Here is a 23,345-nt window from a genome sequence, read left to right as displayed (position 1 = left end):
TAAACACCACAAAATGCCCCACCCAAATCATTTATATATATATTTTTTACTTTACAGTTAGTACTTTTGGTAATAACTGCAATAAAATAAAAATCGTGATTGAATGATTCGCTAAATCTTGGATGCACGTATTAGTAAAACAGACAAGTAGGCAGTGCTGATGTGCAGCCTGGGTGCGCACAGAAGCCTCTGTGGTTATCTGGCTTCAGTGATAATTTCTAAAGTAAAGGTAGACCAGTTTCAGGAGTTAGTTACCTCACATCAGGGGCGGCAGCCAGCCAACACGGAGTCTCCGCTCTCACGTTACCACCGCAGTGTGGACGCTCTCTCTCTCTAAATGAAGATGTTTAGGATCCGATACGAAGACGGCTAGAGCTACGAACAGCTTAGACGGTAACTAAAAGTTAAATTTGATGTTGAGATGTGATATTTGGGTGACTTTCAGGATCGTTTCTCCTGTTTTTAAACTACTATTGACTATATACTGTCCTCTGCTGCACTTGAACCATGCGTGTGATTACACTGACACTGGTACATGCCTCACAATGTATACATTTTATAAGTTACGACCTTATTGGCTGTATGAAGTGAACATTTCTAATCAATAATGTTATTTTGATTCCTCCCACCTCTACAGTCGCTGCATCGAAAGCATAAGAGATCGCAGGCATTTTTTTTTTTTTACTTCTCCTTTTTAAGGCGAAGCAGCTCCCGTGGCAATGGAAGAGACACTTAGGCTGCTGTAAAGTTGCTGATGACTCGTGGCAACAATGTTGCAGTTACGGTCGGTCTTCGTCGCCGTTGCCGTGCTGGCCGTGCAGCTTTGCATTGGTAAGCTTAGATAAATGTGTGGATTCAGTTTTCTAAAATATCTCTTATTTTCTCTTTATATATGTTGGTGATAAAAGTTCGATATCAGCAACACGATCAGTGGGTTTGTTTGGTGTGTTTTTTAAAGAAGTCTTAAAGGTAGTGATCTAGAATCTTTCCCATTGTCCGTCGTTTGTGAACCTTGTGGTTATGTGATAGTTTATATATGATAACTAATGTGATAACTGATATCCCGAAGAATATGCCTAGAAGAAGAACGTGTGGACAGTGTTTTTGTGTGCAAATGTGAAGATTGACATTTGAAATTATAGTTAAATCAGATTTTCACATAATCCAGATTAGCAGTTAATGTTTGGCTGTTTCTGCAGGTTCCTATGAGCCACATTTGGCCTTGACTAAAGACATTGACTCAGACTGGCTCATCTTACATGAGCCAAGTGTCAGGCATAGCCCTGATTAACCCCAAATGTATCTGCCATCTGGGATATAACTTTTTTCACACACACACACACACACACACATATATATATATATATATATATATATATATATATATATATATATATATATATATATATATATATATATATATATATATATATATATATATATATATATATATATATATATATATATATATATATACATATATATGATCATGTTATTACAGTCTGTAAGCTGTTCTTTCTGTTTTAGGTGACAAATCCTGCGTCATCAGGTCGAGTACTGACTCTGTAGTGCAGCTAGGCTCCAGTTTTGAGGTGTTCTGCATCTTTAACCTGATGTGTACGGGTTCCATGTACAGTGGCCAAGGTCCCACAAAGCAGAAACACAAAGCACTGAATTCTACAACCATACATTTTAAGGTGGTGAACATAACAGAGAACAGAACATACAGTTGTCACTGTGAGAACCGTAAAGATCTGGACCCCTGTGGACTTGACATCTCAGCTGGATGTGAGTATTCAGTGAGCATGAAAGTCCCCTCTACTGAGACTTTTAGCCCAGGTTCATGGATTTTAGGCTCTCTATTTCTAATTAGAAAAAGCCAACAGATTGATGTTGAATAGACTGAAAAGTCCTGAGCGATGCTCTGCAGGGCAGGACTTGTCTTTCAGCTTGAGAACTTTTTATTTTAGGGTATGTTTAGCACTTCTAAGTTACAAAAGCTGTCAAAGGGTCATTTGGTTCTGCTTTTTTGTCTTTACATAATGTACACTCTGGTTGCATGTTAAGGAGTGAGCACAGCTAAGTGTCAAAGTTAGCTATGATAAGTTTCTTATTTAGTCTATATAGGATTTGCTAACTCAAGTGTGAAAATAAACTATTTTTGGTTGTTGTTGCTGTTTCTGACACATGCAGCTTGACATAAAAAGACAAATTACTACTTTTAGTATTGTTTATGCTTTAGCTCTCCGCTCAGTACTCAGTTGAGTATTTTCTCTGTCTTCTTTGATCTCCAGACCTACCAGATCACCCTAAAAACATTTCATGCATCTACAAAATCGTAAAGAATGAAAGTGGAGTTGTGGTCTGCATTTGGAACAGAGGACGGGACACTAATCTTCGAAACAGTTCAGCGCTTTGGTGAGTCACCACCATACTGCTATAAAAACAAATATTCTGCTTGTCAGTTTTGCCTTCAAAACACATCGATAACAGTTTTTTCTGTCAACTGAAACTTTCAGGGTGAAGGGGGTCTCTGGAAGTCACTCGGCTGGATCAACGTCATACAAAGTCTCCGATAAGGGAACCGAGTTGCTGTCGGTGAATTTCACTGTCTCCAGATCAGTCGAGCTCATCTCAGTGTGGGTTCAAACTGAAAACCCACTGGGTTCTGCAAACTCGTCCATCATTAACTACACACTCAGTAAAATTGGTAAGACTCATATAAGTTACCATCAACTGGAGACCAATGACTCCAGAGATGAAACTTGTGGGAAAAAAAAAGAAAAAAAAGCAAGAAAAGATTTTCAGGTTGACTGAAGGGTGTGACAACGTAATGATGCTGTGGGTAGAATTTCACGCCAACTCTGCAGTGGAAACTGTTCTATACTTCAATCTTGAAGTTTATGGTTACTGATGATCACCCATGCTCTTTTCCAAATCCTGCCAATAATAATCCAGAGGAATCCCAGAAAGATGATTCTGCTCACACCGATGTTACGTTTTTAGCTCGGGAAACGTTTCGTCACTCATTCAACGGATGAGGGATGAAACACCTTTCCCACTGAAAACGCAACATCCAGATGGATTTCCTTACACGCTGGATGGAGCATGCATCAAGACAATACATATATGGCAAATATTAGGAACCTGTTTTGTTTTAGTGCTGTACAAAATGTTTGTTTTTGTCATTTATGTGACCACTTTGCGTTGATCCGAACAGTGATGCCGTCGACTCCCGTTCTGGGCAAGCCAGAGTGCTACTCCCGGAAGTGCATCATGAAAGTGGAGCAGCCTGTGAGGACTCAGCACTTGGAGATCCAGTACAGGGCAGAAAAGCAGACATGGACAACTTATCAGGACTCAGTAAGACATTTTAACTCTTCAGAGTTTGAGAATTTAGGGACTTTCAGTGAGAAAAGTAGAAGTCAGAGATATCACATGAACCTTTGAAGATATACAGTTAGACCAAATAGGTCTGTTACTGATTCAGATCGAGAGGCATATATGAGTAGCAGGACTGATATGAGTATAAGTGAATTGACAATGATGCTCAAGTCGTAAAAACAAGCTGGAATTTGTCCTTTTATCTTCTCTCAGGTGTTCTTACAATGGGTTAATTCGCGGATCACTTCCACATGCAAAACTCATATCTATATGGCAATCTGAGGTTATATAACTGAAAAATATGTATTTATTATTAACTTACAGGTTGTGCAGATGAATTCCTCCCACTGGTCCATCTCTTCTCTGGAGCCCTACAGGTTGTACCATTTCAGAGCCAGATCTAAATTCAGCACCGGCCTGTGGAGTGAGTGGAGCACAAACATTTACGCATGGACTCAAGAGGAATGTAAGTACTCATGTGTTAACCTGCAGCTCCGGAAGGCTGTTTTAAGGTCTGCCTTTGCGTATTATGAAGCACTTCCTGACACTACACATTCTGTCTAGAGACGGATAATAAGGTACAGATACAGTATATCTGTGGCGCTTTATCTGTGCAGACCATCAGATAATACAATTGTGCTTCCTCTCGGTTTCTGAGGCACTTATCTGCTCACCACTGGCTGAGCCACTGAAATGGGTCTTACTGTGCTGAGAACAAAAGCAGCTACTTCCAATACGATGTATGCATGTTTTCTTAAATTGCTAATTTAATAAATATCTTCAGGAAATATTTATTGAGTGTAATTATAAACAAGTTCAATAGTGAGGCACAGGGAAGAAAGGTGAGGCTGTGAAGAAGACCATGATGCTTTATGGGAAGTATCGCTGCATTTTTTAATACTGATGGTGTGAAGATATGCAGGCCTCTGTACATATATGTAAAACTATGAATGTACAGCAGTGACAGATCATCATTTTCCATGAACGTCAGTTTGACAGAAAGGTGAAGCAACGTTTGTGAAGAGTGTCTTGCGCGCCTTCTTCGAGCGTGTGTGGATCAAACACATTAATTGCAGTTTGTCTTTCTTCCTCATTTTTCTGGACAGCAACGTGCTCTCTGGACCTCTGAAGAAGGCTATTTTGACTCCACACATTAAATGACCACAGATGATTATTATCATGACATCAAAGGCACAATGAAAATCAGCTTAGAGAGAAACATGACCCAATATGTTGCCTTTTCTTGTGAAAGTGGATCATTTCATAGGTGTTTTCATTTTTGCACTAGGCAGTGCTGTGATATCCTTTTTTGTGGTTGGTATCTGTATTTGAAAATATAAACACTCTGAATAGAAACAACTGAAACTGGCATTTAAAAAGTTGCAAGCGGCCAACCCTGAAATCTCATTTTACAACAGCACTTGAACTCATCAACAGGGAACCATTGTGACCATGTGACTGCTGTGTGTTCTCATTAATACTTAAATTTTCCTTCTTTTGAGAAATTACTGGAAGTGAAAGAAAGTAATAACTGGCAGTGCACTTTGGAATAGGGTTGACGCTAGCATACATGCGTCTTCTAGGAGGCAATGTACAAAGCACTCCCTCTAACCTCATTTACATTTATTTTACCACATCTTCCTACATTTGTACACAAATGACAGGGTGAAGTGACCTTTTCTTCCTCACTGGGTTACAACATCTCATGTACGGTCACACACTGCTGCCAGAGTTACTGTAGAGGAAACCACCCTCCCCTGTGTAAGACTTTAGCAAGTTTGGTTTAGACAGAACTTTCCAAAAGCATCACAGAGTTTGTGAATAAAGCCTCATAGAATGAATTTTAATAATGAATAACCACAGTTTGCACCAACAGACCTTTTAACCACACTGTTTGTGCATTATTTTCTTTTTTTAATTAGATAAGGACTTTGATTCAAATAACACGGGGTTTCTTGGAATTGCTACTCATTACTGTCAGAGTTAAGATGGAAAGTTTAACAGAGTTGTCACTTTTTAAAATATTTCAAAGCATTTCATCACTGATAAGGAACCATCACACCGTTGATGCAGATGCGCTCATTTACTGAAATGAAAACCCACCCAGTTCACTAGCTTCTCTTGCATGAATTGAGTTAATATGTCCTGGTGACTTACTGCAGTTTGTTTTGTTTTTTTTAGCCCCTGCCAAAGAGCTGGATGTGTGGCTTGCATCTGATTTTAAACACATGAAAGTTTACTGGAAGGTAAGTCTTATTAGAAAACTTATACAGTTTTCACTGTTTATTATCCTTAACATGTTTGCTGCAGAGCTGAATTACATGAAATTGCACTGCACTTGACACACAGCACATAGCGCTGCTGTGTGTGCTTGAGTCTGAGGGTTTGAGGTCTACATGTATTCCCCTCTCCCCGTTCTGTGTGTCTGTGTGGGCATGTGACATTGTAACCATAGTAACACTTTCTGATCTTTGTGCTTTACTACTACTACTTTATTCTGCAGACTAAATGTCAACAACTGACCACCTCTGAGGTGTGACATTCACACTCACACAATCACCACTCTGGACCACACACACACACACACACACACACACACACACACACACACACACACACACACACACACACACACACACACACACACACCTCGAAACTTTCAATGTCACATAAAGACACTGAGAGACAAGTGAAACCTGTCAGCAGATACCACAGTTTCAGTTTACAAGAAAGAGAGGAGCTGAACAGAAATGATGTGTCTTACATACTCATCTTGCTGTGATGTTGATTTTGAGCGGCATCTAAATCCCAGGCTTGTGTAATCATTTCCTTTGTCTGGTCTGCATCCTCCAGTCATCAAAAAAACTGATGTGATGCTTTTTTATTTCTTTGATTTCAGGAGATGAACGTTTCCGTCTCTAGAGGGAAGATCCTAGGATATGAACTCAGCATTTCTAGCTTTAGTGTCATCACCAACGTCAGTGCCAATGAAAGGAGTTGTCTAGTTGAACTTTGTGCCAGCTGTGATGTGACAGTGAGGGCTCGCAACTCCAAAGGGCTGTCCCCTCCTGCCAGAGTAACAACCCGTCGTACTGAAGGTAAAAAAACAAAGACATTTGACATATGATTCAGTATCTCTTTTTCCATCGTCTGTTCTGCAACCAGAGCTTCTGTGCTGAAACACTGATATGTCTTTGTTTGTAGTTATCTGGTTCACCAAAAACATATTTGGAATATGCTCTTCAAGGACAGATCTGGTCTAAAATTAGACCAAATTCGACTACAGCAAAATCCCCCCTGCAGTTTGAGTGAATGGCACTGATGGTCTCGTTACAGTGCATTCAGGCCACAGTGTCCTCACCTCGCCACTGAAAAAGCTGCTCACGAACAGCTGGAGGAATGCAATAAAGAGTCTGTCATGTTGACCTAGCATTCAAACTCTCCAGATCCCAATCTTACTGAGCACCCATGCAACAAGTCCGGCCCAAGCAGTAACCCTAGAGTGTCCAGGTGCCTGTGGCTGTAAAGCATTTTTATTCCTCATCCCTTGTCTCACACAATAAAACAAAGTCCCAAATTTTCATTGCCTTTAGTTTTCAAAACTCAGCATGGGCACAGAGACTTCTCTAAAGTCTGGCTTTAACTTAGCGGCTCTTTAAGATAGTAAAGAAAAGGTGTGATTTGGTGGGTGGGACCACAAGAAAATTAAATCCAGCTACACCAAAGACAACTTGTGACTTGGGGGAAGGGCGTAGAAGGTGACTCTCACTCCATTAGTTCCTTTTTCCCAGGAATTAATTTTCAGTTTCGCATAGGGAAGATATGACACAGTGTATGTTAATGTCACCCTATAGATTAGATATATGACAATTTTAGTGTTCCTGCGTGCATGTTTTCTGGGTCAGATCTGTGTTGATGGCATGCTCGATCTGCTCGTATCAGGCCAGGTGGTTGTAATGTTGTGCATTATCAGCGTACACCAACATGTTGAGGCCCTCCACAAAACAGGGGCAGTTATTTATGTAATAATTCAGGTTGCAGTTTACCTTACACGTCTATTTGTTGCAAAAAATAAAACAATTCCTAACTGCCCTCGTGAAAAACTTTTCCCAGATGGTAATTCTGCCTTGTTTCTTTGTCAGGAGAATTATAAAAATCCACAGTCTGGTTCCCTTTCTTTTAATTTTAAGTCTTCTCATTAAAATGTTACAAATGTATTAGTAACACTGGTCTATGCATTTGTGAATTACGTGACTACATGATTGCCTTGTTTTCGCTTCAGCCAAATCCCCTAACAACTTACAAGTAACAGCCAACAACTCCAATATCACCATCTCCTGGACAAAACCTGAAACTGCACCACCACCGACCACATATGTAGTGGAGTGGTACCCAGATGGCAACAAGTTGGAGGAGCTCAGATGGGTCAGGCTGGGCGAGAACAAAAACCACGCTGTCATTTCAGGTAGGAAGTGAAAAATGAAGCAGGAGAAAAGCAAAGCCTCTAATGAGTGATCTGTCACTTTTTTAAAACACACATTTTGCACATTTCTTTTTTCTCTTAAAGTGCTTCTGTCCTCCTTTCTGCAGATGTCCACCCATATGAGTGCTATGACGGAGCGGTGTATGTGCTCTATAATGAGAGTTCCATTAGTTGGAAATTTAAAGGTGTTGCCACTTTGGAGTCAGGTAAGACATACAAAACAGTCAATATTCCTTATTAAATATTAAATATTTTGTTAATGGTCATCATATTAAGCAGTGTTTTGGGTTGTGCTTGTGGTTTGCAGCTCCAGAAGCCGCCCCACGTGTCCAAGAGAAGGTTGAGGGAAGAAACAACGTGAACATTACCTGGAGTGAGCTTGACAGGAGTCAGCGCAGGGGTTGCATTACCAAGTATACTATCTATTTGGAGACCATGGGGAACACTAAAATCTGTAAGGAAGAGTTAAACTGCAGTTGTTTTATTTTACTGACATTTTCAGAAAAGGCCAAGGTGAAGAAAATGAGAATGCTAAATCGAAGGGACCACATTAATATTTTATTCAAAAGCTTGTTATTTCAATATGGTTCCAGGCATTAAAGCATTTTTCTTGTGAAGCGATGTAACCAAATGAAACATAAGAGAACAGATGATTAAAAAAGCATACAGATCATACAGAGGATTCATCAGCCATTAGTTTGTGAAGTTCAGCATTTCTTCTGTTGCCAGCATGCCGTTTGGAAACCGGACACAATGAGTGAAGGGTGGGCCTCACAAAGAAACCACAGATTGCATGTGCATCTATAGAGTTGTGACTTATGAATCACAAGACAGCCACACCTTAAAGTGTAACATTTACCCAGTTTGTGCTACTTAAACGGGTCAGTGTAAGCATAGACAACCAGACCAACCTCACCCCGGCCGCCTCCTCCAGCTCTTCTGAAGAGGGATGCCAAGCTGTTCTCAAGCCAACTAAAATATATAATCTCTCCTGGGTCTACATCAGGGCCTCCTACAAGCTGGGAAGCCCCAAAACCTCACACCTGTGAGGCACCTTAGCCAGACTTCCAAACCACCCCAGCTGGATCGTTTCAGTGTGGAGGAAAAGCAACTTTATGCTGAGTCCCTCTCAAATGACCGAGCTCTTCTATATACAGTCAGTGACTGAAACATATTTAACAGAAACTATGCACACTGACAAAATGTTCTGCCTCTGCTGTATGTGTTTATACATTTTCAGACTCTACGCCAGCATCAGAGAGGACGTATATAATTAAAGACCTGCCTCCAGCAGAGTACAGACTGTGGATGAGTGCTTCAACAGCTGCAGGAGATGGTCCTGCAGGTCAAAAGATCAAGTTCTTCATTGCACGTAAGCAGCCTCTTTTTTACACTTAGTTTCTTTCAGGGAGGAGTTCAATCCCACTCTTGGGTTTGTAGAGTAAATCTGAAACTGCACTAGTGACACGGTAAAATAGGAGGTCTGCATGCCATGCAAGCTATTTCCAATGCAATCATTTTGCTAAGCTAAGCTAAGCTACCTGGTTGTTGAGTGTTGCCTTGAATTTAACAGGTCTGTAAGAAGTTCATGTCAATTATCACATCTGTAGTACTGTGTTAATATTAAATAAATAAAAAATAAAATATTAAATAACTTATTATCACTAAATTTATTATATACAAGTAATTGTAAAGTTTCACATTAAAGCTTTGTTTTAAGTGAAACTGTTTAAAAACACACTATTATACTAGTATATACTATACTATACTATACTCAGACTGTTTGCTTTTTGGTTTTCAATCCAAGTGATCTTCGTTAAAATAGTCCCTGATACTGATGTATAATTTTTTTTAAAATGTACATATACAGTAATGAGGAAAATAAATTAGTCACAGCCTTCTATGCAGTCCTGTGAGAAAATAAGTCCAAACAATGACTTAGTGTCTCATAACTATTATAAGCAGCAGTAAACCTATTTTCTGTATGACTCTTCTTTTTAAAGTTGCTTCAGTTCATTGAAACTTGGCATTTATTTATACTTAGCTTTCTTGAAGTACTTCCACCGCATCAGTTGGGTGGAGAACTGGACTGTGGGCCTTTGAAATACCTAATGCTTTTACTTTTCAGCCATTCTGTTGTAGATTTGCTGTCCTGTTGCAAGAACCTGCAAAGAGTTAAGCGTCCTAGACGCGCTGTAACAGAGGAAATAAAGGTGTATTCCGTGATCTTACATCTTTTTATTTTGTTGCCACTGTTGCAGATGACACCCAAGCGTTCCTCCTACCGGTGTGTATTATCAGCTCCGTGGCTGTGGTGATTCTTGTGTGTTTGTACCAGAACTCAACCGTAAAGCAAAGGTACATGTGCAACATAAACTCTATAACGCAGTTACACCTTATTATTTTGTTGCTATAAAAAGTTTTCTCCTTCTCCCTCAGGTCTTGGGAGCTTTTTCAGTGTTTCATGCTAGATGTTGTGCCAGATCCTGCAAACAGCAAGTGGGCCAAAGAGTATACCCAAGACAAGGTAAACGTATAAAAGTTAAGAAGAATTCAGGTTGGACTGCATCTCTTATTGTTCGTCATTTGAGCTCGTGTCTCTGTTCCAAACAGGGCAACATGAACCTGCCGCTCCCACCATGCAGCTCCAGTGAACCCAGGGAGGAAGAAAAGCTCATCCTGGTGAATGTGGAGGAGCTACCCAAGCAGAACAGTGAATCTAGAAAACCAATCTTGCGTATGTCTCCTTCAACCAGGCTGAGCTCTGAGACTGAGCCGGAGTCGGTCATTCCAACCACGTACATTAAGAGTTTGTCCCACGACTCAGACAGCTCCGATCACACGCACACGTCTCTGGACACAACTGTTGATTATATTTCATCACACGAGCCTGGAAATTTGGACGAGGAAGATGATGAGGAGAAATGTGGAGAGTTTCTGGACATGCCTTTCATCTCCAATCACAACATCTTCATAGAGCCGCTGGTGTTTGGAGGGAAGCTGACTCTGGATGCAGTGAAAATTGACTGCAGTGACTTCTTTCAAAACGCTTAGTAAAACTGAAAGCAAATGAAACCTGCTTTTAGAGGACGAATGCTGATAAGCCAACAGCCCAGAAACAAAGAACTGCATGAACTACCTCCATGCTCACTGAAATCAGAGAACTTTTGCTTAAGTCTGAGCTTCAGTTATGCAGTAACAATTTTAAACCTAAAGGGTATTCTTTTCATGTCATGCATTACAATTGTTTTCTCTTCAAAACGGCAATGGACACACTAATCGCTTGACTACAATTAACAGGACAGGCTTGCAAGAGATGTTGTCATTTCTGATCTGGCTGAAGAAATTTCCAAAGGCCCAATCAGACGTTTCATAGAAGGAGAAGCAGAGAGATAACTTGGTTCCTGATGCAAAAATAGATTTCAGACATAATCTGCTTTTCTGTTTGTGCTTTTCCTGCTATGACATGTAGACATGTCCTCTCCTTTGTAAAAGATCATCCCAAATGCATACTCTGTTATAGCCTTGACTATCCCGTGCATATGCATTTATCCTACCTCAGTCTTAGCTCATCTACAAAAGGAGGAGGTTAAACTGGACCATTTGGAACTAACTGCAACTTTTTAACTTGAGACAAATTCAACAGCCCAGCAGTGTTGAGAGACAATAGCTAATATTAGCCTGACAACACAAAGCCAGTAAAAACATGCTGATGTTTATAGAATATGATTACTACACTCAACAAACACTTCATTAGAATATCTGTATATCTACTTGTTTGTGCAGTTATGGAAACAGCCAGTCAACTTGGTACAGCATACACTCCTGCAGATAAACATTCAGGAGTTTCAGAATGAGGGAAAGTATGATCTTTGAGACCAAACACGATTCTCTGTTTCAGGTTTTCAGTTTACTCTAATACCAAAAAATCGTGGGAAAAGCTTTATCTTATCTCTGCACTGAGCAGAAAACCATCTTAGACATGTCGGATTTCTGCATCAGGAATCAATTCTGTTAGCTGAAAACAGAAATCTGAAACTGCAGCCAGCACAGGCTCACCAACACTGGTAAACACCGTGTGCCCTGACGATTATTCACATCTGCTGAGGCAACAGTTGTAGGATTCATGTTCCCAGCTTGCTTTGAGTCAAACACCTGACAACAGTTGCGCAGTGACTTTGGACCCTGCAATCATCTCAGGACTTTATGGTGTGCATCTCTTTCTGGTCACAATTTTCTACTTTTAATGCTAAATTCAGCATGTCACAAAGCAGAAGTTACCTTTAATTGTTTAATTAACGTGATAAATTTAGTGGCCTCCCCAGTCCCCAGATCAACATCCAGTAGAACACTACTAGCTCATTAAGAAAAGGCAAGTAATAGCAAGAATATGTATCTGATTAATATAAAAATTATGTGATGCATTTCTATCAAACATGGCAGAAACAAAAAAGGGATACTTGTAACATCCACATTTATCAGTTCTATCTTAATTTAAATGACAATTACCACTGAACACAAAGTAAAGCTGAATCAGATACATTTTGCAAAGATGTAAAAGTGACAGATGCCATCAGAAATAAAGTCTTTAAAGCCGCAAACATGAACTTCATGAGAGGGTGAAAGAAAATCAAAACGAATATATTTGGATGTGGATATATTTCATATATTCATTTATATTTTCTGTTGTTCCAGGGCTGGCATAGCAAAGAAAAAAAAAAAGAGTAAAATTTGATGAATGTACAGTGCTATTCTTTTATGTTTTTCAAAACAATCTTGTGTTTTGAGTGACCTCTTTGATGATTTTGCACCCTTTGACTATGACTGTCTTTATATGGGAATCGGCGTAGCTCATAAATATATACTTAATTTACTTCGATGTCAATACCAATAAATGAGTTCATCATTCAGACTTTGTATGGGGTTTTTTTTCCTGGATGTCATATGGTCCACTGACTCCAAAGATTATAATTGTGGTGCCAGAGTCGTACAAAGCAAACCTAGTTTAGTAACAAGAACACCCAGAGAGCACTTCTCTGATGTTTAATCATATATTTATCACAGTATGATGACATCATCTGTTCTCTCATCATTTGTGCTGACGTCAGCATTGTTAATATCAAAATCTAGTTTAGTATATTAATCTTTTTATGTCATTAGGAAGTCATACAATGTTAGATTGAAAAAAATGTTTCAAAGAATTCAAATAAAGACTAATTTAGTATATTCCTGGAAACTAAAAGCTTTTTCCTAATTCATGTGACCCTAAACGTTGATCTAGGACCTTGAAGCATTACATACAGAAATGGTGTATTTTACTATCTTTACCCATATGATGGGAGCAATATTTGGCTTCTAAAAGCTATAAAGGTTGAATAATGAAGGTCAAGGTCAAATGAAGCGTACAAGGTTGAAATCTCTGCTCAGATTCAGTCAAATCAATCTGTCAAAATAAAAAGAAGCCACGAGTTTCTCATGGTAAATAAAGTAATCAGTAATCATTGAGTCAGTAATCTAGTCTCATGATGCACTGAGGGGTTTTTTCTTCCGTCAGGTGATGTTCTTTATACACTTCTCTGCATTTAATCACTGCTTATTATTCATCTCTGACTCTTTTCCATAGTGTGTCTTGGTCCTGTTTTCGTCCAGACCCCAAGCCGTCACAGCAGTTGGCTGCCCTTTCCTGAGCCTAGTTCTGTTTGGTTCCTTTTAAAACAGTTTTTCTTTCTCACTGTCACCAACGTGCTTGCTTATAAGGTGAGTTATATGAGTGTTGGGGTTTTCCGTGTTCTTTGCTGCTATATGAAGGAAACTGAATTGAATCTCATCTTAAACCAAGCACTTTGCAACCTGTTCTAATGGAGCCTACCTCTTATTTTGTATACATTTTTCCTGTTGTTTATTCTTGCTGTCTTACTATTTATATTTTAAACCTGCACAGCTGGTGTTGAGCACTCACAATTTTGTTGTACATGGACAATGACAGTAAAGGGCCTTTCTATTCTATTGTAGAGTATGCCTTCCACTTACTAAATGCAAAAGAACCCACATAAGCAGTAACTGAAGCTGCTGGCAGAATCTCTAAAGGGAGGAGTGTTTTTGTTTTTTTTATATACATTTGTTTTTTTTAATTTATTTATTTATTTAGATTTAAAGCAGTCTAATTTTGAGCCTCTGAAAAAAGGGCCTATTATTTATTAAAACAGTTAATGAAATACTTTTGTTAAATTCCTCAAATTAAAGCTGAAAGTCTGCTCATCATTAACAAATATCATTAACAAATATCTGAGTATTGCACTTGCAGCAAAAACACAAAAGCTGTCTTTCCCCAACAAACTGCATTCTTTAAAAGCAGTAGCAACAATTTCCCTTCAGGGACAAGTAAAGTATCTCTCTACAAACTCATTTCAAACATGGTCAGGGTTTTAAAAATGTTTCTGTATGTAATAGTAACTCCAGAGCCAAAAATACAGGATGCAATCTGATCTACATGTTTGGTTTCAGACTATAAGGACTTCTGGCTTCATCTCAGCAAATTAGCATCAAATGATTATCCCAGACACCACGCTGGGTCTGTGCACAGGCAGCCAATTTGTTCACATCTTTTGTTTGCAAAAGCCAACCTTCAGGACAAAACTGGCCTAAAGGAGTGAAGAAATCAGGTTGTTTCAGAAAACTGAGGGGCTACACTAAGGTCCAGCGCAAGTCAAATGACTAGAGTAATAATGCAACACTAGCCTAGTAGGGCAAGGTGAAAAAACAGCTAGATATCATAACAGGTCCCCCTAATTGAACACAGTGGTAGCATACATTTAAAAAGTGATGCGGTCAAAAGGGAATTTAAAAGAAATGTACAGCAAAAGCGTAAAATAATAGTGCCTTTGTGCAGGCAGGACAAAAAAAAAAAGAAAAGACAATGCAAAAAAATTTATCGACCACCTTTATTTACCGACAGAGGTCTCCAATAGCAGGGCTAGAATTCACACATTTGTAGAGAACTTCTGTTGTTCCACACAATGGACAACTGTATTTCTTTCAGAGCAATTATGCAGTGGTGCCACTGTGGAAGCTACAGGGCAAGTCAACAGTGGAGGAAAATATCAGCACAGAACAGACTGCAGAAACAAACTGAAGCTGGGCTGAGTTTACATCTGTAAAAGGATACCAGAGTGGAGTGTGTAAACAGTTGGAGAGGGTCAAATCTCAACTGTGTAAAAACACTTCCTCCCCTTATCGCTCTAAAGTAAAAAGAAAGGCATTAATTGACTCGCACATGGCCAGTGATCAAAGATGAAATGGGCAAGGAGGAAGATGCATTAGACCAAGGATTGCACTTCAAATAACAAGTAACGAGAAAATGTGAAATATCTTTGAGCTAATAAATTCACCTGACCAAAGTTTCATGATCAGCGCAAATTTAAGAGTCATCACCAGCGTGCTCCTCCAAAATGACCTAATGTTACTCCTTCAAAACATCTTCAGTACAAAAAGAACCTTAAATTCAGATTTAGGCGCCATTTCATCAATGCATTCAAAGATAGGTAGCACCTTTTGACCAAAGATCAAGGTGCATCCTATTTGCACCATGTGAAATACAGTCTCTGAAAGAATCTATGAAAATAGTTACGATTTACAGGCTGAAGATCATACAAGAATAGACCTCCTGTACAAAATATAAAACAATATCCCAGTGGTAAAGAAAAAAAAAATCCATAAATCTCAATGACTGAAGCTGTAACGTCATCTGAAATACCTGGTGTGTCAGAGCTTATGAGCTTGGGTTGGAGCTCCACAGTGCCTAGTTTAAAGCGAGAAAGCAATGGCACACACCACACTAAAGATACTCTTTCAAAATGCATATTTTCAAGCAGCAATTACAAAAATTTATCAATGGACAATGCATAACCTCTGAAAAAAATACTGTATGAAAACATCCCTGCTACTTTGTTTCCAAGTACAAAACCTCTACCAATAAGTTGCTCCAGAGTAGCAAGAAGTCCTTTTATTTTTTTGTTTTTTTTGTTAATTTCTGTTTTTTTTTTCCATCTTCGTTTTGTTTTTATTGGGTAAAACTCAGTCCTCACATTGAGTGTCATAGTAAATGACAGTCTTCTCCATTGGTTCACTCTGCTGAAGGATCCAGGAACATGCAAGCCTCGTAGTGGAGGTGCTCAGGAGGCTCCTGTAGGCCTGAGGATTAGCAACCATGGCTTAAGCCAGGGCTGGGAAGGCCTCTGGGTCGTCCACGTTTGGCACAGACGTAGATGACTGTTAGAAAAGGTGGACAACAAGTACAAGTTAGAAAAGATGACTGATTAATGGAAATGGTCCACTGCAATAATACAGAAATAAATTGACTGCCATCAGTCGTAAAATGATTTAACAGCAGAGGGCAATCTGTTCTTTAAATGAAGGGCTGTACCACTTCTATAAAAAAGGACGTTCTATATGACAAAAAGAGCAAATATCAGAATCACTGGTAATTTAAACATTTCGTGTTGTGCATCCCAACTTCCTGCGCATAAACCTGGTTGTTGCTGATATAACAGCAACTAAGCTGTGCTTAATGCCCCATACCTTGTCAGACCTTCCACCACGCATTGGCCTGGTGGCTTCGCCGCGGCCACGACCACCTCCACCTCCACCTCCACGGCCACCACGTGGTCCACCACGTCCACGGCCCGGACGGCCCAGGTCTCCAAAGTTGATCTCCAGCTGTGACGTAATGTCATTGGCTGGCTTCCTGCAATGGTGCTCATCATCTCCCTAAATTACAAAAACAAGGGTTAAAAATTAAGTTTTATTGTTTTGGTATATCTGCAACATAAATGTTCTGCTAGCATGCATGTCTGGATTTCATATACTCAGAGTACATGCAACTGTAGAAATTTTACCTTCGGCTCATCAACCTCAGGTTCAATCAGATCACCCTTCTTATCCTGCAGTGGACAGGTACAAAGACACAAGCCAACATTAACACACTGATCAAAATAATGTGCTTCCACCAACAAATTCAAATCTCTTAATAAGATAATACAGTTAATATAAAAACATCCTGTCGATTCCCGTTAAAAATTTATGACTCACACCTATAATGTGAAACCCAGTTTTAGTGACATGTTCTGCACATTGACTGAAAATCCTATGATGGAGTACTGCCTTAGAAAGTGAATACTGGCTAATACAATTTTGCACAACACTCCGATTCACTTTTTCTTTTAAAGGCATATTGCAAAAATAAAACTTGCATCATTGTCTGATAAGTACAACTACTTCCTGTTCTATGTTGAAGTTCTGACTTTGAAGTGCAGCCATGAAAACCTTTTGCACCGGTGCAACACTATTAAAGTCAGTTTCATCTCACGGAGAAAGAATATTTAACATAACCTCCAACACATGGGAGTTTCCATAATCTTCCCTAATTCCTGGCTAAGCTGTTGTCTCACCTATTTTGGAAGTGTCAATATACTACATTGGAAGAATAATTCTTGAATACTGGATACCTGTTAAAATGTAGCAACAAATAATTTCTCCAACCGAGAGCAGACCTTTTGTTTTTACTCACTTCTGCCTTGGACTTGTGGAGCACAAATCCTTTGTTCCAATCAGCTCCCTCGTTGGGCTTGCGGATGTTGAATTCTACCTTGGCGCGGTCCTTGTCCTGCATGGCCTTCCATTCATCCAGAGTCATCTCCTTGGGGCCTTCTTCCTTCACTTCTTCAACCTCATTCTCCCTTCAACATGAACACACCCAGATAAGCGTTAGAATTAATAACACTGTCTTTCAGTGTAACTGATTTAGTATGGATGTGCATGTGTGGCTACAAAATGCACATCAAAAGTTGTGAATCTTTTCACAGTGAAAGTGAAGTCTCATTGAGGAACACAGCAAGGTGAAAAAAATTACTTGTTCTCAGAGTCGGCAGCTGGATGCTCCTCTCCTTCAGGGTTTTCTTCAGTGACGTTTGATTGGTCAAGCTCACTGCAAGGAGGGGCAGGGAAGCCATGAAAATGAGGATTGCTCTGCATGCATCAATTTTAGTAAGCTTTACCCAGAACAGCACATGTGTCACCTAAGAATGGCATACTAATAGATCATTTAATGTATCTCTTGCAGACGAGAGAGTTATCGCTATCAAAGCGTAAAGGTGTTATTTAACTATCACAGAAGTTTCTTCTGTTCCTAAAGTAAGAACTTACTTCAGTTCATCCTTAACGGTGCCCCAGTTGTGAGATCCACTTCCACCACGCTTCTCTTCTCCTTTCAAACTACTGAAACAACATCTGGATTAGCCAGGATCATAACATGATCACTGCATCACAACACACACAAAGGTCTTAAAACCAGATGCATTAAGGGTATTTCAATGAAGCGATATATAAGAACAGTGAGCGGAAAAAAAAAAAATATTACTTACGATTTGTCACTGCCGCTGTGCCGATCAAATTCACGTTTTCCTCGGGAATCAAAGCCATCGCTGCGACCCATGCCGCGACCCCTGCCTCCGCGGCCTCCCCTACCGCCACCACGTCCCCTCATTGGCCTGTCGCTGACGGGCCTAAAGAAATTAATGCAGAACAACTGTTACAATCACAGTCTGGCCAAGGTCCTTAGCCAATGGGGAAAACATTTTTATTGTCCAGTTGGGGGCAGTAAAAACAAGTTTTCACCATTACAACATAACACTCTTATCTCCGGTTTTGGTTTCTACAAACTCCTGAGGGAGTCCTGAACAGCTAACTGTGTCTACTGCTTGGTGCTAAGCTTTCTGTTTGCTTGGTTTTTTTGTTGTTTTTCCTTTTCCTGCTGCCTGCTGTAAACAAAAACTGAGAATATGAAAGTGAATCAATCAGCTGAGCAATGACCTAAAGCTCCCTGTAAGACTCCATACAACTGAGTGGGACTGCACATACAACTGATTTTTTTTAAAAGGTTCATAAAAATCCTGATAGTAGCTACTTAAAAGTTGATTTGCAGATGACTTTATTTTTTTCAGTTTCCTACACAGATTTTTGTGACAATAAAATATATGTGCCTGCCGCAGTTTGGGCAAGACTACAGTCTCTTATCATGGTAAAAAACGCCTAAACAGTTGTAGTCCCACCCAATAATGACAACTATTTTGTGAAAGCAGAAGACACCCTGTTGGAAATTAGTCTGCTCAGAAAATAAACTCACTTCTCCACTGAAAATTCACCACCCTCAGGCTTCTCGCCAGAGTCGCCAGCAGGCCTCTCGAAGCGGCGAGGTGGCCGCCTGTCTGCTGGCCGTCTGTCTGTTGCGGGGCGTCCTTCTCCCTGGCCGCCCTGGGGTCTGGACCCCTCACCCTCCGGCTTCCGGCCCATCCTCCTCATTCCAGCACCTAGGATTGACCACAACAGGAGGATCAGATGACCATTAGCAGTGAAAGTGACAGATTGGGACCAAATGTCGAGTGTGATAAAAGACAAAGAAGATGTGTTTGTTGTGTTTAAGTGGAGCAAATAATTCCAATTAACATGCAAAGGAAGTTGACCTACTTTTGTTTTCTAACCTGGAAAGCCATCTGATAACTTAATCACTCGTTACTCCTTCCTTTCACAGGCCAGCCATGTGAATTAACACCTACACAGTGTTTAACCCTGTATGGCCCATCTAACTGCCACTGACCCAGTGTGACACAACACCACCCACCCATTGCTTAACTCACCAGCTACCAAAATAGACATCCACCACTACACAGGAGCAGCTGGTTGCACCATAGTCAGCGCACCTGTCTCATCTTCTCTCTTGCAAACAGATATGAGCCTACTTGGCAGCCTGAAGTGAAGATAATGGCAAACTAACCTCCTGGAACTAGGTCAAATCCTGACGCTGGAAAATTTAAGACAAACAAGTTGTAAAACAAAAATATATTGAATGACTTGTTAACTATACATGATGTTATATATGACAATTAAATATCTGGGGGAAAATGGAAACCGGAGATACAAGCGCTGTGAATGTACGTCGACCGCGTGCATCGCGGCTGCATTATGTGCCAATGGGAAGTGGCGGGTTAAGAGCCTGTGCTTTAACACGCCCCACACTACAACCACGAGGTTCATCCGCGCGAGAGCAGTGCAGGCTCCGAGGTCCAATCCACCTGCCGATCCGCCACGAGCGTACACATGTACTCATATTACGTTACTTCAATCATTGCACGTGCTAAACTTCCTTCTCCTTAAAGCGCCTGCCATTAATATACAGAAAGATATTTTTCTTTTATTTTTAAAATAATTAACTGCTTCCTAAAAACTGCTTTCTGGGTCAGCTCAGCCACAAGTGGGGGTCTCTGGAAGCCCATCGTGGCAAGCATAAACGTATAAACCCGGAGATACACCCCCGGCCAGTCAGGCTTTCAGGTTCTACCCGCTCAACAAGGCCCACTGGAGGGGGGAGGGCAAGCCAAAACACGTCGGGCAGCAAATTTTTTAAGCCCAACGGATCCCACTGCAGAACACGTTTGTTTAAATGTCATTGTTCGGGTAAATGACAGCCAGCAGGGGCACACAACAGCCATGTGGACCGCATGTCACGGGGAGGGTGGCTTGTGAACCATTGCTAGCTAGTAATCAAGCAGCTTAGCCTGTTAGCTCAATGTTAAGCATCTGCTTTAACTGTGCGAGACATGAAACGTGAAAATTATATTTTACCATCTTTCTTGAGCGGGACGGCCTGGGTCTCCTCCTTCTTATCGGTCAAGGGGGTCTTTCTCTCTTTCTGAGACTCCTTTTTAGGCTGCTTGGCAGCCTGGGCTGCAGTCTTGGCGGCACCAGGGGCAGAAGCCTCCTTCTTCTTCTTTACTTCGGCTTGCTTCAGCAGCTCAAACGGATCCGACTCGTCGTCAAATAACTGGTCGAACCGATTGGTTATGGCACAGCCAAAACCTTCTTGCATTTGTCCGGGCATGATGGCGCCCCTTCAGCAGGATTTTCCTCCGATTCTACGAGGCTTGGTGCGAGCACTTCGCTAGGTGAAGCCACAAGATGGCTGGGAAAGGACCGTCTTCTCTTCCGGCGCGATAGACATCCGGGACCTCTGGGTTGGCGCGGGTGGGGTGTGTAGTTTCTTTGGACGATCAAATCACTAGACTGGGTTACTGATAGGCAATTGAAGAAACTCGTTTACCCACAATGCAAGAGGGGCTAGTGTTGCTATCCGGTGTAGTCTGTAAAATAAAGCATGAGTGCCCTCATTTACACTGCGTGCTCTTGTTTTGACTTTTCAGAAATGTCCCCAGTCCTCGAAACTGTCTTGAAAAGCACTGCAGACTGGTTTCCACACTAATGAGGGCCCAAATATTTGGTCAGGCTTATTATATATTGCCTCACATATCTCGAAGGGAAACAGCAGGTGCTCCTCTTAATAGAGGCACTATAGTTTTGTTGGAAAACAAAAGGAAGTGGTCAAAGATTTCACTTAAATTGTTAAAGTTTAAGTTTACGGTAGAGTTAATATACAGAGTATAGGTATGTTAGTACAGCTCAGAACAAGCATTCGCACAATATCGGGGCCTAGCCCCCATTTAAAGCTGGCAAGTAGCCTACTGCAAGTATAAACAGCACTTCACATTTGTATTTAGAGATAGCTTTATCAGCACTGCCTGATGTAGGTGAGGAAACCTGCAAACAGTGCTATACAAAAATGCATTGTGGTGGTTTAAGACTGTAACACAGGGCTACAATTAAAAATTATTTTTCTGCTTCCTGATCACTTATTTTTTTGCGTATCTGTCACACTTGCATGTTTCAGATCATCAAAAAAAAAAATTTACACAAACATAACACAAGTGAATATAAAAATCAGTTTAAAATGATGTTTTATTGTATTAGTCTAAGAAAGCTATGCAAATAAACCTGGTCCTGTGTGAAAAGGTAATTACCCCCTGGACCTAATAGCTGGTTGTGCCACCCTTTGCAGCAAGAACCAAAATCAAGCGCTTGTGATAACTGGCAATAAGTGTTTCAGAACGCTGTGGAGGACATGTGGCCCAACCCTCTTTGCAAAATTGTTTCGATTCAGTCACATCGGAGGGTTTTCAGGCATAAATGGCCTGACCTTATGTGTATGTTCTTTAAGGTCATGGCAAAACAAAATGCAATCAGATTTAAGTCCAGATTTTGACAAAACCTTCATTTTGTTCTTGTTTAGTTGAGCTATTCAAGTAGTATATTTGCTAATGGTTTTCAGATTGTTCTGCTGCATAACCCAAATGTTCTTGAGCTTCAGAACATAAACTGATGGTCAGACATTCTCCCTTAAGACTGTTTGGTAGAGAGCAGCATTTATGATTCCATCAGTTAGGACAAGTGATCCAGGTCCAGAAGCAGGAAAGTTGCTCCAGACCATCACACTACCACCACCATATTTGACTCTTAAAATCTTGGAGATCACTGAAATGTTTTTGACATTGAGAAGGAAAAGTGGGAAGGAAAAGCTCAATTTTAAAAGTAATCACTGTTCCAAGTTGTATCCATTTATGGAAAATGGGTCCCTTTGTGGTTTGTTGGAGTCTCAAAGACATAGAGATGGTTTTCCAAGACTTTCAAGACTGATAGATGTCAGTGACTTTGTTTCTCAGCTGCTCCTGAGTTTCTTTAATTTGTGGTATGTTGTGCTGTTTTTTGAAATCTTTTAGCCTACTTCGCTTTGTCAGACAGGTTCTGTTTAAGTGATTCAACAGGCCTGATAATCCCGCTTGGGTGTGGTTGGTGAAAATGAACTCAGCTTTACAAAAAATGTGGTTAAAGAAAGTTAGTTCATGATTTAACAAGGAGACTAATTAATTTTTCACATGGGCGCAGGAATGTTTGGATAACCCTTAATAAATGAAATGATCATTTAAAAACAGCATTTTGTATTCACTGAGATTATCTTTGTCTAATATTAAAATGCATTTGATGATCTGCAACATTTTTGTGACATTTTCTTTTAATCAGCAGCTGTTCCACAGCACAGAATGAGTTATTTTCACCACCATGTTTCTGGTTCTGATATATTGTATTTGTTTACTTGGAAATTGAGAAACGGACACATTAATAAGGAGACAGTGAGTAGTTGAGCATCATGCATCATCAAGAAAATGAAAACATTTAGAGTTTTAGTATGATGTAAGACTAAACACATGCACCAGTCTCAGTCTTATTTAATGTGTGGCTGGGATTAAATTAAAAATAACAACCTATACCTTAAAAAATATTCTCCAGTTTCAACATTTAATATGTTGTCTTGTCTGTAATATTTTCATTAAACAAACACGTTATAAATGATCTCTAAATTCCTGCACTTTTATGTGCATTTATATTTTGCAGTGCCACGTGGTAGTTGGAAACTTGGTTGTGCTTCATGTATGATTATATATATATATATACCCTGTAGCCAATAAGCAAATATTAAATAGGCATATGTAATACTGTGAGTGGCTGAAAAGACAACCGAACACAAAGCAAGACCACA

At 40.1% G+C, this 23,345-nt stretch overlaps 2 protein-coding genes across 6 annotated transcripts; one reads left to right on the top strand and one right to left on the bottom strand.

Moving 5' to 3' along the window:
- The first annotated feature begins 156 nt into the window (after positions 1-156).
- il12rb2 (interleukin 12 receptor, beta 2a) lies at positions 157-12,777 on the top strand. Of its 2 annotated transcripts, XM_026158706.2 has the most exons (16): positions 157-393; positions 638-831; positions 1,528-1,788; positions 2,295-2,418; positions 2,520-2,710; positions 3,221-3,363; positions 3,709-3,850; positions 5,566-5,630; positions 6,284-6,482; positions 7,667-7,849; positions 7,975-8,073; positions 8,175-8,321; positions 9,108-9,239; positions 10,129-10,225; positions 10,307-10,394; positions 10,481-12,777. In XM_026158706.2, the coding sequence occupies exons 2-16, from the start codon at positions 771-773 to the stop codon at positions 10,919-10,921; spliced, it is 2,373 nt and encodes a 790-aa protein (XP_026014491.1). In that variant the 5' UTR covers positions 157-393; positions 638-770; the 3' UTR covers positions 10,922-12,777. The 2 variants fall into 2 exon arrangements, with proteins under 2 accessions (XP_026014491.1, XP_080153062.1); XM_080296936.1 differs by having other exon boundaries at positions 157-831.
- A 2,017-nt stretch (positions 12,778-14,794) lies between these two features.
- serbp1a (SERPINE1 mRNA binding protein 1a) lies at positions 14,795-21,083 on the bottom strand. 4 transcript variants are annotated; one of them, XM_026159008.2, is made up of 9 exons: positions 20,543-21,083; positions 19,047-19,230; positions 18,286-18,426; positions 18,068-18,139; positions 17,775-17,849; positions 17,433-17,604; positions 16,762-16,806; positions 16,445-16,633; positions 14,795-16,135 (listed from the first exon to the last, which is right to left on the bottom strand). In XM_026159008.2, exons 1-9 carry the CDS (start codon positions 20,796-20,798, stop codon positions 16,079-16,081), a joined length of 1,191 nt encoding a protein of 396 aa, XP_026014793.1. In that variant the 5' UTR covers positions 20,799-21,083; the 3' UTR covers positions 14,795-16,078. The 4 variants fall into 4 exon arrangements, with proteins under 4 accessions (XP_026014793.1, XP_026014794.1, XP_026014795.1 ...); XM_026159009.2 differs by having other exon boundaries at positions 17,433-17,601; XM_026159010.2 differs by having other exon boundaries at positions 18,068-18,136.
- Positions 21,084-23,345: the final 2,262 nt, after the last annotated feature.

The sequence above is a fragment of the Astatotilapia calliptera genome, chromosome 23 (genome assembly GCF_964374335.1).
Source record: "Astatotilapia calliptera chromosome 23, fAstCal68.1, whole genome shotgun sequence".
In the NCBI taxonomy this organism is placed as follows: domain Eukaryota; kingdom Metazoa; phylum Chordata; class Actinopteri; order Cichliformes; family Cichlidae; genus Astatotilapia; species Astatotilapia calliptera.
Note: the sequence above shows the minus strand (reverse complement) of the source record. Positions and strands in the feature narration are given on the sequence as shown.

What these genes read in the sequence shown, in the direction of transcription:
- il12rb2 (XM_026158706.2), top strand. Translation starts at nt 771, where the DNA reads ATGTTGCAGTTACGGTCGGTCTTCGTCGCCGTTGCCGTGCTGGCCGTG. An exon ending in AAACCACGCTGTCATTTCAG is followed by an intron (nt 7,850 to 7,974) that starts GTAGGAAGTGAA and finishes TCCTTTCTGCAG; the next exon opens with ATGTCCACCCATATGAGTGC. An exon ending in GATCAAGTTCTTCATTGCAC is followed by an intron (nt 9,240 to 10,128) that starts GTAAGCAGCCTC and finishes CCACTGTTGCAG; the next exon opens with ATGACACCCAAGCGTTCCTC.
- serbp1a (XM_026159008.2), bottom strand. Translation starts at nt 20,798, where the DNA reads ATGCCCGGACAAATGCAAGAAGGTTTTGGCTGTGCCATAACCAATCGG. An exon ending in TCCACAAGTCCAAGGCAGAA is followed by an intron (nt 16,807 to 17,432) that starts GTGAGTAAAAAC and finishes TGTCCACTGCAG; the next exon opens with GATAAGAAGGGTGATCTGAT. An exon ending in GTGGTGGAAGGTCTGACAAG is followed by an intron (nt 16,136 to 16,444) that starts GTATGGGGCATT and finishes CTTTTCTAACAG; the next exon opens with TCATCTACGTCTGTGCCAAA.